This window comes from Pezoporus wallicus, unplaced genomic scaffold (assembly GCF_028554395.1).
Source record: "Pezoporus wallicus isolate ANWC-B61680 ecotype Strahan unplaced genomic scaffold, APGP_CSIRO_Pwel_v1 contig_6428, whole genome shotgun sequence".
Taxonomy (NCBI): domain Eukaryota; kingdom Metazoa; phylum Chordata; class Aves; order Psittaciformes; family Psittacidae; genus Pezoporus; species Pezoporus wallicus.
This window is the reverse complement of record NW_026639269.1, coordinates 101,906-119,661: the sequence shown is the minus strand read 5'-3', so window position 1 is coordinate 119,661 and position 17,756 is coordinate 101,906. Positions and strand designations below refer to the sequence as shown.

General features: G+C 36.7%; 1 protein-coding gene across 1 annotated transcript in view; it reads left to right on the top strand.

Annotated features, from left to right (window-relative positions):
• Window positions 1–16,462, top strand: part of LOC130601751 (CUB and sushi domain-containing protein 1-like) — a 577,589-nt gene extending 561,127 nt beyond the window's left edge. Inside the window, exons 4-6 of the mRNA XM_057414031.1 lie at window positions 3,279–3,473; window positions 15,658–15,865; window positions 16,426–16,462. Of these exons, the coding sequence (XP_057270014.1) occupies window positions 3,279–3,473; window positions 15,658–15,865; window positions 16,426–16,462 (440 nt within the window). The remainder of the gene's footprint in view (window positions 1–3,278; window positions 3,474–15,657; window positions 15,866–16,425) is intronic.
• Window positions 16,463–17,756: the final 1,294 nt, after the last annotated feature.

Sequence of the window (17,756 nt, the reverse complement as noted above, 5' to 3'; positions counted from 1 at the left end):
GATAGTAACATCTGAGGGGGGAAAAAAATCCATTGTGTTCTCCTGGATTCACTGTCATATTGAGTCTCTGAATGGTACTTTGATGGACATGTTTAACCTTTGCATATGATAGCTTTGGTCAGCTAGAACTGTCATAATCCCAAAATTAAACTATTCTGATTACTGTTAGGGGCCTTCAAAGGATCATTCAACTCAGATCCAGACTAGAAGCAGTGAAGCCTGTGCAGATGAAATTGTGCTGTTACCTCAATATACTTAAATCACAGTTTTAGAAAAGCACATAAATACTGTAGTTTAATGCTTGATCTTGGCAATCCTGTGAACTGTTGCATGTAATGTTGTACATGGTCATTATTAGGTCACTCATCTTTTACTGGTTTTTAGGAGGTTGTGGTAAAATGCATGCCAGTTTCAGAATGCAAAGTCCCGTTTTTTCCTGAGGTTCTTGACAGATAGAGTGAAAACCATCATATTATAGGAGACCTTATTTATGCAAATAGAAGACTGATTTACTGCAATACAATTTCAGCAGTTAGCCAATGCCAGTTGTCATGTATATATGCAGATGTAGGTTTGCTGTGATGTGTTTTCCTTGGGAAAGCAGTTCATTAGAAATCATGGTGTCTTTGAAGAAAGACTTTTTTTTTTTCCCCGTATACCTAATTATGAAAATAAATGCTGTAGAAATGTAGGAATGTAGGAATACTGATGCATATACCAGATCTTCTGATGAAACTACTTATTACAGTGTTTATGTGTAAAAATGTTTTGTTGTGGTTTAAGTCCCCTGACTCCCCAGTGGGATATGGAGGAGTATCATAAAAAAAGAGATAGAACTTGTGAGTTAAGAACAGTTTAACAATTAAAATGTAATAATAACAACAACAATAGGAACTGGAGAACTTAGTAAAGACCAGGAGAGAAAAGTGAGGCGCAATACATTTGCTCATCACCCACTGAGAGATACCCAGCCCAGTCCAAGTAGAAATTGTCTCCTTTCAGGTGACTCACTCCAGTTTATATACTGGGAATAATGTACTATGATATGGAATATCCCTTTGGCTAGTTTGGGTCAGGTGTCCTGTCTCTGCTTCCTGCCAGCTTCTTGTGCCTCTCCTCACTGGCAGGGCATGAGACACTGAAATGTCCTTGATCAGGGTAAGTGCTAGTTAGCAACAAATAAACCATTGGTGTGTTATCAGGATTGTTCTGAGATTAAAGCCAAAACACAGCACTGCACCAGCTTCTGGGAAGAAAACTAACTCTGACCAAGCTGAAACAAGGATGGTTGATTTGAAAAGAAAAGAGAGATTCTTGTTTCAAATGCAGGTATTATCCTGTGTTAAAGCATGCAACGATTTTTTTATTTGTTTGACTTGCCTTGCAAAATTACCTGTATGAACCTACCATGACTAAAGCAGCAAAAAGGGGAAAATTTGTCAAGAGGGAGGTAGCTTTTTTAATAGTGAAATAAAGCATATACTAGCATATAGCAATATATGCTGTAGCGTATCATAGAACATTGTTGCCAACTTTTTGGAATGTAAATTAGTATTTTTATTCCAATTATTCCAATGTTGTAAGATCACTTTATTTCATATATATTCATTCTCATATATGTCCGTCAAACACTGACTCTCTTTCCAATGAGCACATATAAATAAATATGCTATTCTATTAAGGCTGCTGAAACAGCACCAGAGAAGTCAGAATCTGGCTTTTTGCTTCTGTCTTTGGTAGCTATGCAGTCAGCAACCTTAAGTAGTTTCTGTAATTCACAGAAAACTTCGATCTCTGGTGTGCAACATTGGTAGAACATTCATCTAGCTCATCGTGCATTAGTGTTATGTGGCTTTTGTTACCTGTTAATATTATAGAAGATCTGGGGAGTTTTATCATAAAAGGATGTTGTAAGTGAAAGCATTATCTCTTAATTTTTAATTTTTGTGGTTTTTGGCCTTTTCAAAATCTTCTTATATGATTTGGGTCATAAGTGTAATCATGATCATTCAAATGCCAGTGTGACTGTTTGAGTAATGAATTAAGGGTGTGCATTCAATAACTGGAGTTGTATGATATAATGGGGCTTAATTAGTATTGATATATTGATATATTGCTTCACAGCACTCTGAGGATGTCCATGTGTTGAGTAATTAATCCTCTTAACATGCAGGTTAGTGAGGTTAGTATGGTTATGTTTATTCTGCAGATGGGTAGAGTAAGAAAAGAAACATAAAGTGAAAGCATTTGTCCATGAAATATGTGGTTAATAAAATGAGACCTGAATTACATGTAAGCTTTTCAGACTACCACTTCTTTGCTAAACACTTTTATCTTTTGGGCTCTGTTCATGACATATTTCAGCTTCCTGCACTTATTTGTTCTGCCGTAGAAGAAATTAAAGAATTTTAATTTGTGCTACTTCAATGAAAGGAATTGAATGCTATTAATACCTTTCAGATGAGATAGAGAACAAAAACAATTGCACTTTCCTCCTCGCCAGCACACTGTTTTTTTTTTTTCCTAGGTGGAGGAGTATATTAAAAATTATAAATAGTTAAGAGTCTAAGTAACTTCTTCCAAATAACTAATACTTACAAATGGTAGCAACTTTATAAAATAAAAAAGAAAATAAGTATGTCCATTAATATCAGCTCAAGTTTGCCTGCCTAGTCATAGTTACCTTCCTATTTTCTGTTTCTGTTAGCAAGGATTGACTTAATTTGTTTTGCAGAACCCAAGTAATTTGAAAACATGCAGAAAAAACAAACTTCCTAAATATACCATAGACTTTAATTTACTGTCAGCAGTTAATTATTGGATTCTTTTAAATTACTATTCTATCAACTAAAATGAAAACTTTGCATAAAGTGCCTTCTACTGCCTGGATGCATAATGATGTTGCATAAATGTTTTTGCAGTATTTAAAAAAGGAATTAAATAAAATCTTCTTTTACTTCAGCTAGAGTTTTGGGAGAAACAGCAGGTTTTACAGGATAGTTTGTTTGAAAATAGATCTGTAAAGAACTTAGATGAGGTGCTCTTAAACCAATAACTGAGTTCTGAAATTAGCTTTGAAAGTAAAGATGTCTGTTATAAACTGAAATCTGTTGTGAAAGTACATTCCATAGCCTAATTTTGCCTTATTTGTGTAAGGAATACTGTTTGGTTTTTTTAATAACAATAATAAAAGCAATTACTTAATTACAGTTGACCAGTATTTATTACCTTATTCTGCATACTTTAACTGTAATATTTTTCCTTTTTTCTTTTGACAGTATTACCTAGTCATACTTGTGGCAACCCAGGAGAAATACCTAAAGGAGTACTTCATGGAACAAGATTCAACATTGGAGATAAAATCCGGTATAGCTGTATATCTGGTTACATACTAGAAGGCCATGCCATGTTGACGTGTATTGTGAGTCCTGGAAATGGTGCATCATGGGATTTTCCAGTTCCTTTTTGCAGAGGTAAAAATGAAGGCATGAAGTATCTTTAAAATATTAAGACAGTATTAAATCAGCAGATTAAATATATTGATGAGGTTTTGGTAGTTTTTTGTTGTTGTTTGGTTGTTTTTTTTTTTTACTTTCTAAATGTAAATGGGAATAGTTTTCATAAACAGTTTCACCACAATTTTCTGGAGGCCTGAGGTGAGCATGACTGATACACAGTTGCTAGGATCCTAGGGATTTTTGAAAATGATAAATTAAAAATTATCTTTTTTCCAGTCATTGGGAATCACTCTTGACTGTCACAACCTTTCAAAGATGATACAGAGCAGCCTCACACTGTGGCACCCCAAGAACCCTTACTTGCATACCATTAAGTACCACGAACATACACATATCCTTATTATTTCTGTAGTTCCTTGTATTGTTTCTCCTGTGCTATAGCTACTACTTTTCTCCCCAAAAGTTCTCCATTATATTAAGAACTTGGAGGCCTGTGAACAGCCTTTGCTACTGAGGAGAGAAGCAAAGGGAACGTGGAGTGGTCTGCCTTTTCAATGTCTTCATCACAAGGTCAGGGGTAGTTGTCTTCTGTAGCAATCTCTGTAGGTTTCTTGTGACTGAAGGGTCTTATAATGTAATTCCTCACAGCAAAGAAATATTTTATAAATTTGTGTATTCCAAAATAAGTACAAAAATTGATAATAATAATAATAATAATAATAATAATAATAATAATAATAATAAACAACCAACAGCAATTTGGGTCATGTCTGTTGTTGGATTTGATTTCAGTCAGTACGCTACAAAGTTTTCTTTTACTAGCTTTGAAACAAGAAGAAAACAAAAATTTTTTGTCTTTCAGTTCTCTAACCTTAGATGGGTTTTCCATCCTTCTAATAGGTGGTAGTAATCCTGTTTCAGAAAAATAAATATATGGTGTCATCAACAACTTCTAAATATTTGTTCTGTTTCTGATGATACACCCATTTTGGAGATGTGCACTGCATACAAATGTCTATTAACAGGACTGAAATTTTGTTCATAATTTGTAACTCTGAATTTGTTAAAACTCAGTTTAACCTATAAAAACTCAAGCAGGGGCCTAAGCCTTGTGTAGAACTTAAATGAAATCCAAAGAATTCTGTGTACTTTCTGTGAAGAAATGAGTACCACAACAGCAGAGTTATGTAACAGTTAATGATTTATGTGATCTGAGCCATTCCCACAGTGAATATTTAAGGGTTCATGTGGAATGTAGATTTGGCTAGGTATTTTAAATATTCCTTATTTTGTTTCATTTTATCAATCTGGAACACATGCCATGAGGTAGCCTTTTCCATTCACTATATCTTCAAGCAAGAAAGGTTCCCTTATTGTTTCTCTAAGAATCTTGGTCTTTTCCATGAAAGCACCTTTTGTTACAGTTTTGTTTCTCGATGGTATTATTCTTTCTTGTTATCGTGAACTAATTTAATGACTTCCATGAAAGGTAATACAGCAAAGTTAAATAAAGATACATTGTTTGCATACAAAAAAATCATAATCTGTTCTCTGTGCTATGTTTCATTAGTTTTGATGATGCTGGCAAATTACTATTTTCTTCAATTTTGTTGCTTAGTATTTTCAGAAGTATTCAGAAGCTGGTGTCCAGTAATTTGTACATTGTCTATCTTTACAAATACCATTTCTGCTAGAAAAAATCCTAGTGAATTACTAAGCCTCCAGGAAGGTGTGACTTGTATCTGCTTTGTTTCTCTGACTGCTACTCAATTTCAGAAGTTCTCTCTTTAAAATACAGCCATGTGGAGAGTGCTGGAGCTGAACTGAACCGCAGATTTATTGATGGCTTAGAACGAAATCTTAACAGAAATAAAGGTACAGTCATAGAATCATAGAATCATAGGATTGTTAGGGCTGGAAAGGACCTTAAGATCATCTACTTCCAACCCCCCTGCCATGGGCAGGGGCACCTTACGCTAAATCCTATCACCCAAGGCCTCGTCCAACCTGGTCTTGAACACTGCCAGGGATGGAGCATTCACAACCTCCCTGGACAGCCCATTCCAGTGCCTCACCACCCTCACAGGAAAGAATTTCCTCCTTATATCCAATCTAAACTTCCCCTGTTTAAGTTTTAACCCGTTACCCCTTGTACTATCACTACAGTCTCTAATGAAGAGTCCCTCTCCAGCATCCCTATAGGTCCCCTTCAGATACTGGAAGGCTGCTATGAGGTCTCCACGCAGCCTTCACTTCTCCAGGCTGAACAGCCCCAACTTTCTCAGCCTGTCCTCATACAGGAGGTGCTCCAGTCCCCTGATCATCCTCGTGGCCCTTCTCTGGATTTGTTCCAACAGTTCCATGTCCTTTTTACGTTGAGGGCATCAGAAATGCATGCCGTGCTCCAAGTGAGGTCTCACGAGAGCAGAGTAGAGGGGCAGGATCACGTCCTTCAACCTGCTGGTCACGTTCCTTTTGATGCAGCCCAGGATACGGTTGGCTTTCTGGGCTGCAAGCGCACACTGAAGCCGGCTCATGTTCGTTTTCTCATCAACCCACACCCCCAAGTCCTTCTCTGCTGGGCTGCTCTGAGTCTCTTCTCTGACCAACCTGTAGCTGTGCCTGGGATTGCTCCTACCCAGGTGTAGGACCTTGCACTTGGCATGGTTAAACTTCATGAGGCTGGCATCAGCCCCCCTCACAAGCGTGTCAAGGTCCCTCTGGATGGCATTCCTTCCCTCCAGCGTATCAACCGAACCACACAGCTTGGTGTCATCAGCAAGTTTGCTGAGGGCGCACTCAATCCCACTGTCCATGTCAGCGACGAAGATGTTGAACAAGACTGGTCCCAACACTGATCCCTGAGGGTCACCACTCGTTACTGGTCTCCAGCTGGACATTGAGCCATTGACCACAACTCTTTGTGTGCGGCCATCCAGCCAGTTCTTTATCCACCGAGTTGTCCATCCATCGAATTGATGTCGCTCCAATTTAGAGACAATGATATCATGTGGGACAGTGTCGAATGCTTTACACAAGTCCAGGTAGATGACAACGGCATTTTTAGAAGGTTTAGATAATTTGGCTGTCAAGACATTGAGACATTGTCTTCATCTTTTAATTTTTATTTTCTGTTTTCTCTTAATGATTTTTGCTGTGTGAATATTTGGCAACTTCCAAACTGGAAAAGATAGAAAACAGTCCCCAAAAGCAGAAAACAGCCTCCAAAGAAAAGTTCAAAGGCAAATTCTGAAAAGATGAGGTAATTATTAAAACTTAGTCCTGTTTTTCCATGTGGTAAGTAAGAGCAGCCATGGACTTTTCTGCTGTTAGAAGCTGCTGTGTGTTGGCTGCAAAACCACATTTGTGGCTTACAAGAACTGACAGGGAGAATTGATGGCCCACCTAAATTCTGTTCTGGTGTTTGTCCTGAGATAACAAAGGTCTTCCTTTTCTCATTCTTGGCTACCTTAATACTGTAACCCAGAACATTTGCCTTCTTTATTTTGAGGTTGAAATACTGTGCAGTACAAGTCTGAAACATTTTTCGAGTTAATTTCATTCACTGCGGTAACTCCACTAGTAGCTGATTTATCGTATGTGACTACTTCTAAACGAACTTTGTATAATTAGGTTCTCAATTCTCAGTAATTTTGAGAATCCTGGTTGATCATAGTTGCATGAGTCTAGATTTTTATGAGGCTAACCCTAGCAATACAAATTGGATTAGTGATACTACAATGGTAAGCTATTCCTTACAGTGAAAATTGCTGTGAGAGGAAGAACATGTAATATGTTATCAGTAAAAAGGTACCAAATTATTGGAGGGAAAATAAAGAATAAATAAAGAAGACAAAACAGAAAAAGAGATTATGTGTCAGGAAGGTGCAAAAGGTCAAATAATAATTAATCAATTCTGGGTTTAAAAAATGTTATTTAAGAAACACATTGGTGAATAACAGATACCGAAGAAAGTGTTCTTAGAATAGATGGAAGGAGAAAGGAACTGACTACAGAGATTCAGAGCTAATATTTTTAAAACATCTAGCAAAGAGAAATTGACAGTTTTGGTGTTTTCCTTACTTTCTGAGGTAGCAAGTAATTCTCTGATCAAATTTCTTCTTAGCCTCTGTGGTTCAGACAAATACAATTTTGTAAGTTTTTATAAGTTTAAGGAGGAGAAAAAGATGTCTTGATCCCATCATTTATCCATGTTTATAAGCAAATTTAATAAAAAGAGAGGTAAAGAAAAAGAATATGTCCTAATAATTCTGCTTATTGGTGTTGCATTACATCATAAAGTGAGAATATTTTCCCAAATCTCTTTTTTAGAGTGTCTTAGCAGATTCCTGCCTGAGCAATTTTGTTCATTTTCAGAATAATCTGAATTGCTACAATATTGACAATGAGATGAAATTTGAATGAAACTCATTGTGACTTGTTAAGTAAGAAGTCAAAAGAAGTGTTTCAGGAAAAGCAGATAGGTTATACTGTATAAATTCTTACACAGTTGTGCAGGACTGACTAGATCTGATGCAACAGATATGGACACAGCTACATTGTTTGTTTTTTTTTTTGTATGTGTGCACGTGTGTAAGTTTATTAACGCAACTGTTCTGACGTGAGTATTGGTAGGCCTGATAGAAAAAATTAAAAGATGCCAGATCAAAGTGCATCTGTGCCATAAATTGACTGGAAGACAGAACCAAGAAATGAAAAAATTTGATGAGCAGCACAATGAAAACATGGTGAAGATACCCAAAATGATAAAGTTAAAGAATGACAGAGAGGACTTCAGTCTGACCCTTAGGAACATAAGCAGACTTAACATCAGAGGAAGATACAGTGATTTACTAAAAATGAAAAGCAGACCCCAGGATGGTCATAAAAAGATGAAGCATGCCACAACTGCATGTGGACTTCTGGCAATAACTGGATTAACTTTCCTAATTATTATGTGAAATCTGCAAGAGTCATTAATTTACCCTGAGAGAATTCAGCCTTTTCTATTTTTCATTCAAAATCAGGTCTTTATTATTAATTTGTTATCAACTGTTATTTTAAGGGATCATTATCAGCACTAAAAATATATTCTCAAGTGAAGTATTATCATATCACTGCAAAACACTTTAGGATACTTAACTGGAAAAAGAAGAGAGTCTTAACAGGATATCCAGAAGACTGATCTTTTATTTCTGTGGGAGAAAGAGTATGACATTGCGGACTGTTGATTAATTTCTGAACTTCTTAATCTAGCTATCCTCTCTTAGTTAGCTATCCTCTCTTAGTTAGCTATCCTCTCTTAGTTTTTTTTGCATTAAAAAGGTGACCAAACTGGGGTTTTGATTTTAAGTTTGCTAAAGGATGTACTGTCAGTTAATAACTGATTTTTTCTGCCACATTAGCAAATAGTTTGTCCACCCCTATTTCTGTCTTATTTGAAATATATAGCATTTTTGACTAATAGATCAGATTCCCTCTCCAGAGTGGATGATGGGGGAAGAGGTCTTTCTAGTATAACAAACTGATATGATAGAATAAATAAAATTTTAAAAGGCTGCTAAGGTAAGCACAGCATTTGCAAAGAAAAAAGATGTGCCAGTCTCAAGCCCTAGGAAGTACAAGGCTGCTCCACTTGTTCCAGAATCGTCAGGGCAAATAACTACAGACAAACCCACTGCAGTCAGTGAAATGTCAATGCTAATATGTTCAAAGCAGTGCTGCAGCTGCAGTGGGTGCCCACAGGTGCCTAAGCAAATTGCAACAATTTCTGTGTTTCTATTTTGTACATACTATTAACTTGAAGTGAGAAATCTGACTTTTTAATATACGTGAAATAGACACTATTTTCATAAACCACAATTATTTCTGAAATTTTAACAAAATAATCCCATTCTACTTAGAGAGCAATCCAAATTATTTTGAAGTGTCCTTTGAAAACCCTGGAGAGAGTAAGAAAATTCATCTTACATGCATGGTTTAATGAGTATTTAATTTATGTGAAGTTGATCAACAGCAAGGAAAGAAATTGAGAAGGGGAGGCACACTGATTAGAGCACTTATCTGGGATGTGGTACATCTGGATTCAAGTGATGATAGAAAAAAAAAAACAACAAACCCTTCTTACAAGTTTCCATTTCATAAAACACAGAAAAAGAAGCACAGGTGTTGACTTTTACCTTTTCAAAGTAAAGCCTATGAAAAACTAAAATATTTAAGAAGATTAGCAAGTAGAGGTGAATATTTTGATGATTAAAGACCTTGCTGCCAGTTGGAACTTGATTAGATCAATGAGTTATCTGATGAATGTGTAATTCATCACCATTGTAACACTTACCAATGTTTTTGGTCTTTATGAATCTGGCAGTTTAGCAGCTTTACAGTTGGCATTGATAAACTAAAATCTATTTTTAAACTTGGCATTGATGTATTATGGCTTGTTTTTAGTTTTTTGTCAGGAAGACATTTTAAAATGGTAATTTTGAGAATCTTACATTAAAAAGCCACTTAACTAACTCCTCATATTAATAGTTTCCAAAATATCCAAAGTATGTATCTATGAAAGTAATCATTCATGATTATTTCATTGATGTGTTTTCTGTACTGAAGAATTTTATTAAATGAGGTACAATTATCTACTTTTTCACAAATGAAATGCAGAAAAATGCCATTTAATAAAGAATTGAATGAATCATAGAATCATAGAATATCTGAAGTTGGAAGGTACCCATAAGGATCATTGAGTCCAATTCCCTGGTCCTCACAGCACTGACCAAAATTAAACCATATGACCGAGAGTGTCCAGACACTCCTTGAACTCTGACAGGCCTGGTGCCATGACCACTTCCTTGGGAGGCCTGTTCCAGTGATCAGCCATCCTTTCGGTAAAGAACCTTTTCCTCATGCCCAACTTGTATTTCCCCTGAGGAAGCTTCATTAAATTTCCTCATGTCCTGTCAGTAGTCACCAGAGAGGAAATCAGCACCTCCCCTCTGCTGCCCTACTTGAGGGAGGTGTAGAGTACAGTTAGGTCACCCCTCAGCCTTCTCCAAGCTGAACAGCCAAGTCACCTCTGCCACTCCTCCTAAGTCTTACCTTCGAGACCTTTCACCATCTTGGTCACTTCCTCAGAACATGCTGTAATAGTTTGATGTCCTTCTTATATTGAGGCACCCAAAACTTCACACAGTACTTGAAGTGGGGACACAGCAGTGCATTGTAGAGTGGAACAGTCACCTCCCATGCCCAGCCAGCGATGCTGTGCTTGATGCACCACAGGGCACAGGTAGTCCTTTTGGCTGCCAGGGCACACTGTTGACTTATATTCAACTTGCCATCAGCCTGGACCCCCTCCCATATGAAGACAGGCTGAGAAAGTTGGGGCAGTTCAGTCTGGAGAAGAGACGGTTGTATGGAGACCTCCTAGCAGCCTTCCAGTATCTGAAGGGAGCCTGTAAGAATGCTGGGGAGGGACTCTTCATTAGGGACTGTAGTGATAGGACAAGGGGTAACAGGTTAAAACTTAAACAGGGGAAGTTTAGATTGGCTGTAAGGAAGAAGTTCTTTCCTGTGAGGGTGGTGAGGCACTGGAATGGGTTGCCCAGGGAAGTTGTGAATGCTCCATCCCTGGCAGTGTTCAAGACCAGGTTGGACAGAGCCTTGGGTCACATGGTTTAGCGTAAGGTGTCCCTGCCCACTGCAGGGGGTGTGGAACTAGATGATCTTAAGGTCCTTTCCAACCCTAACGATTCTGTGATTCTATGATCCTGTCTCTCTCCCTGGGTTGCTCTCCAGCCTCAATGAATAAAGAACTCTTTCAGTATTATTTTCAGTAAGGCATGCTAAATAATGTATGCCCATGGCTCATTTAGAACCCTCTAAAGCTGTGTTTTTCTTTAATTTATACGACTTACAAAATGACACAAAATGACAATATGTCATTTGATAACAATTTATAAGATATCACTCAAGTTTTTAATTGCATCTATTCTGTTGCTAGTGATGAAAAAGGTAAGGAAATGGCTACAGATAACATAACAAGACAGAAACTTTATTACTATGAATTTTGTACTTTAAGTCACAGGTATGTTTTATATCAGTTATTTTACAGCAGTAATGTAGCAAAATGATATTTCAAATAAGGAGGTTTCAGTAAAAACCAAAGTTGAATAGCCAATTCTCATCACTTCAAGTCAGATTCTAAATTGATTTTGAAAGACTAGATCACTTTAAAATGTTTGTTCTTTGTTATTATGCAACCAAAAAAAAAAGACTTTCATACACATTTTATTAGTTTTTGTATAATAAAGGCACACAGAATACAGAACATTGCACTCCGGAAAGCATTTATATGGCAAGAAGAGGAAAATCTAGTAAAAATGATTGAATGTTCAAAACATTCTATCAGAAAATGATAGAATGTTCAAAACACACCTGTTTAGATGAGGAAGATTTTTAAGATACTGTTCCTGTTGTTACCCCATCCTTGGATATCTTCTTAGCAGAGTTTGCATCTCACTTGAAGCAAGGTTGCATTTATGCAAGGCACAGCTTACCAAAATTGTCATATTGATGTTTTTGGTGAAATGACTCCTCCTAGTTTGAAGAAAAATGTAAGATTTTTCATTGACTGACATTGTTCCTTAGTGATCCTTTTTATTTTTACCTATATTGACTTGATGGATAGGTTTATGTGTTTTATTTAAGGTACAAATCTATACAGTATATGTGTTTTTTGTCAAGTGGTGCTAGGCATATAGGTTTGCATGTATACTTTATAGAAGATGCGTTTTCTCTAAATTCCAAGCACTTAATTCCTGACTACTGAGAGATCCAAATGTTTGTAGCTTTATACTTCAAGTAGTCATTTATGCTGATACAAACAGCACTTTGTGCAGTTGCTCACAACTTGAAAATAACCATGAGTGTTTGGAATTAATTACTTGCACTTTTTAAAATGCAATTTGCAAATCACTTAGAATTTGAATTCATGAAGCCTGAGGCACTATCTGCTATCAAATTACTCTAAGCACAGTGAGTGATACATTAAGAGTCCTAGGTACTCTTCTAGCTCTCAACGACGTGACATAGGGCCATGGCCTAGAAAGGTGATTAGTCCAATGAGGCCAACTAGCTCTGGGGACAGCTGGTGAAACTCAGTGTATGTCCAGACCATTTGTCTTGTGCCCTCTAAGAAGTATGGCCACATCCTTTCCGCCTGTGCTTACTCTTAGGCATTTTATTACATTTTAGCATTCAACAGTCTGGTTGCTTTAGCTTATGTGCCAACTATGATGAAGGAGGTCCCTAAACCTCCTGTAGCATGGGAAATATGTTAGAGGAAAGATTATTCTTTGCAGCTGCTTGTACCATGGTCTTTCCATAAGACATCCACGTCTGTCAGATAGAAACTACTGACTTTCTGGTCTGAGTTTGTTTCTGGGGTCTTACCTGACTAATGTTTCCTTTCCATTTCTGAGCTAACTTAGTTTCTTGCAAACCTCTTCAGAATGTTTTTGTGAGTAGATTAAAAAGCTATGAATTCCTCTGGCCAGATATCTGTAGTAGCCTGAGCTCCTTTGGCTGTCATTGGTAATGCACAGCATATAAATTTAGATTTTGCATGTGATTGCCAGAAATAATCAACTACATAAGCCTTCCTTGTCAGCTGTGAAATTCAGAGCTTTAGAGCTCAAAGCTTATTCAAGGGCTGTGCAGCAGAAACACTAAGTAGCATTGTAATTACTACTAGCATGTTACTTAATGTCAGTATAAACACAGTGGGAGATGGTGTCATTGAGAATGTTGTCGTAACAAAATATAACAACACGTGGCTAGTACCAAAGAGTTATGGCTGATTTAGGATTTTGCACATCCTGCTGGTTACCCTGGGTGGGAAAAGCCTCCTTGCTGGCTTTCAAGAATACAGGGAGAGCCTGTATGCCATATTGAATGGAACTCAAACTCTCACATTTTGATTCTTTAAAATAAAAAAAAAACAAACCAAGCCAATTCACACTGTTATGACAAATATGCAAAAAGTAGAAAATCCCCTTGTCCCCTTCCCTCCCCTGCTCCCAAAAAAGATGGTGGAATACACCAGGTTTTGGTGGTTTATTCAAGCTCTGATACTGGTGATGGCACGAGTAGAAATCAGTAACTCAGTGTTACTTCTGTACTGAAGCATTGGCACAGAATGTATGAAGTTTATTTGTTTTTCATTGCTGGTTTAGATGATGATCTGAATTGCTTGAAGATTATACAGTTCTGGGTTTGTTCTTTTTTAAAGGAAAAAAGGATCATTCGAGATACTACTGGAGAAGAAATCTTGATTCTCCTTTCTGATTTGTTACAGATTTAGAATAGTTTTTAAATTACTGTAATCTTTACATGTATTATGCACCAGAAATTTTGACTCTGAACCTCAGCTTTATCCATGAGTTCTTTAAGTTTCACTTCTTTTCCCCTTTCATCCCTCAGAGGCACAATGGCCCTCTTAATATGCACTGTATAAAAAGCCAGGGATTGAGGGAGAAATGATCACAGAAGTGGCCTGATTTCAACAACAAAGGGAAATCTTTTAAGCATGTAGATCTATTTCACTCCTAAATCTCCTTCATTTAAAAAAGAACATACAAATATCAAGATCCAGAAAGTAAGATACTAAATTTATTGGAAAGACCTGCCCTCCTCTAAGAAACACGTGTGCTAAGAAATCATGAAACTAAATAAGGCTTTGATAGCCAAGGTTATGTTACATTTCTTTAGTAAGTAAAAATTTACTTTTCACATAGAAAAGTAAAGGTAACTACCTGTTTGAATCTCTTCAGCAGCTTTCTCCTCTTTTTAATCAAATAAATAGGCCGTATAATACTTAAATGTTAAATTATTCTGTTGCTGCCTTTCTTCCAATTCTTCTTTTTATTTCAGTCCCTTATTAGCTATTTTTCCTCTTTTAATAGTGGGTTTTTTTGAATGTCCAGCACAGTATTCCTCTTCTTTTGATTCAGAATAATCCTTTTTGCTTCAAATCTTCCTTTAAAACTCACTTTCACTGACACACTTTCAGCTGTGATTGAGAAGAGCAGCTTTACTCCTGCCTCTCTCTGTTGCGTTACTTAACTACTCAGCTATTAGCCTAATTAGACTCTTAAGTTCCTTGTGTCATGGACCTTTCCAAGGTATTTAATTTTAAATCTCCACATGCACTTACAGTATGCAAATAATACCTAATGATAACAGCAGTAAGTAAAGATGGGTAAGAAATATAAAAATGAAATGCTTCTGATCATTCACCTATGCTGAAGTATTTTTAATTACTATTGCTGTAGCTTTCATACACACATTACAACACACCGATAGCCACTTGACAAATCTTTAATTCTTTACTCCAATCAGTTGTATAGATGAGACTTTTTTTTTTAATTATGTGTTTTAATACCCAGTACTAATAATAATTAGCATATCTTTAAAGCTTTCAGTGAAGTCTTGTGGGGCAAGGACGAGTACAAGAAGTTTGCTGTGTCTGGCAACAAGCAACATTAGGCAATATTCCAGGCTTAGCATGAAATATCTGTGCTCTGTATGTTTTTTTTAAAATTGGTTAATGACCATTTAAAAATATATGTTATTAGCTGATGATGTGTGAAATTTGGAAGGTCCATCTGGCAACCAAACCTTCTGGATTTATTTGCTATCTGCAGATGTCCTAATGCAGAACAAAAAACTTGAGAATGGCTAGTGTGATGTTGTTAGTACTTCCTAATTTAGAATATTTTTTTCAGCAGATTTTATAGTTATAGGAAATTAGAGAAATCTTTAGAAAAGGTGATATTTTTAAACTTGTATCATGGAGAGACTATGCTTCTGTGATTCTGTGCCAAATTCTTTCTTAGACTTCTCTGCATACTTTCACAGAGCCAAAGTGCAGGTTCTCTAAATGATCTCGTACTAGGTGTCTCTGCTAATCTTATCCTTCTTTGGCCTGGCACTAAAGTATCACCAGCAATTTAAAAAAGTAAAAAAAATCCAAGCCAAGAATTTCTTCAGTTTAAAGGCCAAAAACTGTTCTATTCCATTCATCTGGATAATATTTTGTTTTGTGGGTATTCTACACGCAGAGGGGATGATCTGGGTTAGCTATGACAGAAATACTTGTTTAAACTGCAGCTCCAGTAATAACTGGTATTCTGTTCATCAGCTGAAGGAGCTTGTGGAGGGACACTGCGTGGGACAAGTGGAACTATTTCAAGTCCTCACTTCCCATCCGAGTATGAAAATAATGCTGATTGCACCTGGACCATATTGGCTGAACCAGGAGATACTATTGCCTTGGTCTTTACTGACTTCCAGTTAGAGGAAGGGTATGACTTCTTAGAGATCAGTGGAACAGAAGCACCATCAATATGGTAAGTCAGAGATCTTGTAAAGATCTTTGCTCTGTTTTTAACTTTTTGGTGAGTATTTTGAAAATATTAAAGTTTATTTAAGATATTTTCTACCTGCTATCAATAACCATTTTGTTATGTATTTTCATTTGGATGCTTTTACCCTCCAGAACTGGAAAAAACCACAGTAATTTGCTTCTGTTTCTTTCCAAATCTTGATCTTTCTTATTTTCTGCTATTTTCAAGATTTATATTTTCAAGGTATCTTAGCAGTGAACATTTATTGATGTTACATATTTGAATTTGTTATGAGAATATTTTCTGTTGTTGTGTCTTGAATGACTTATCAGGGTATTGTACTCCAACAATGAAAGCAGTGAGCAAAATTCAGCCTCTCAGTAAAACAGGAATATATAGAGAGCAGATAGACGCCATCTTATTCTAAACAGGCTATAATTCAATCTTACTACGTGTACTCATGTGTGCAAGCATTATTATCTTATGTTGGCTGATTAAAACTGTTAGCTTGGCAGTATTAGGGCTTAGTAATTATAATACTAATTCTGCGTTCTCTATTCTAGGCAAAAAATAATAGTTCTGTCTATGGCAATTGATTAAGTTGCAGAACGGTTTCTTTGCATGCTCCCTATGCAGGTATTTCTTTTGCTTGACGTACACGCCATTGCTAAAAAGTGTAGCCTAGAAAAAAAATACAGATCTGCTACTCACAGCTGACTGATGATTATCTTCAGGATGCCTTTCTGGAGATCTAAAGCAATTTCATTATTATTTTAATGTCATAGCAAGCTAGGCAGTGCAGTGTATTAATAACTGTGAAGTTCCAGATAGCATCTGATCTGCTGAAACAATGTATATCAAAAAAAAGTGTGTCAACTGTGCTTGGCAAATATGTGAAAACTTTGTTTTGAAGGTACTTTTAGATCTATATAACAAGTTTACTCATGTCAGGGTCTAATTCTCTTAACATTCCACATGACCAAAAGTTGTGTAATGGCCGTCAGTGAAGCAGCTTTGTGTCAAAGCAAGCGCTCATGTCTTAGTGTCTCAAGTACAATGTGCAAGTACTCCTTTTGTTTCGCTCTCCTGCACAGACATGCACAACAGTCATTAGTGTCAATGGGTTCTAAGGACCAGAAGCTGAAATCTTGAAAGGGGAAGAGCTAATGGGGTATTGATGAACAACATAAAAATCTGTCTATTTAATTTTGTTTATGAGGCTCTAGTAGACACCTAACAACATATTTGGAGTTTTGCAAGAAATTAATCTGTTAATGGACTTGAACATGCAAATACAGGAATAAATTGACAGATAGTCACGTAGACATATCTGTTCTGGTAATAGATGATGTAGAAAAATATAAGTAGAAAGCAATGGAACCATAATCCTAATTGATCTCATGATATTGATCAAGGTTACTTTGGAAGTCAGAGAAATTATGAGTTTTATTCTCCTAGAATAAAACATTTTTCTTGTATTTCCTGAGATTTGTTTTTTTCTGTTGGAGATTTCTTTATTTTGTTTAAATAATGTTAAACTCTAATCGTAGACTCATAGAATGGTTTGTGTTGGAAGGAACCTTAAAGATCGCATAGTTCAAACCCCCATGTGTGGCCAGAGACACCTTCCACTAGACCAGGTTGCTCAAAACCCTGTCCAGCCTGGCGTTGAACACTTCTAGGTTGCGGCATCCACAACTTTTCTGGGCAGCCTCTCTGATCACTAACAGCTAAGGATTTATTGCATGTTCCTATGATAATAGAATTGTTAAACCATAGAATAGTTTGGGTTGCAGCAGACCTTTAAAGACCATCTAGTCTAACCCCCCGTCAATGGGCAGCGACATGGTCAACTAGATCAGGTTGCTCAGAGACCCATCCAGCCTGACCTTGA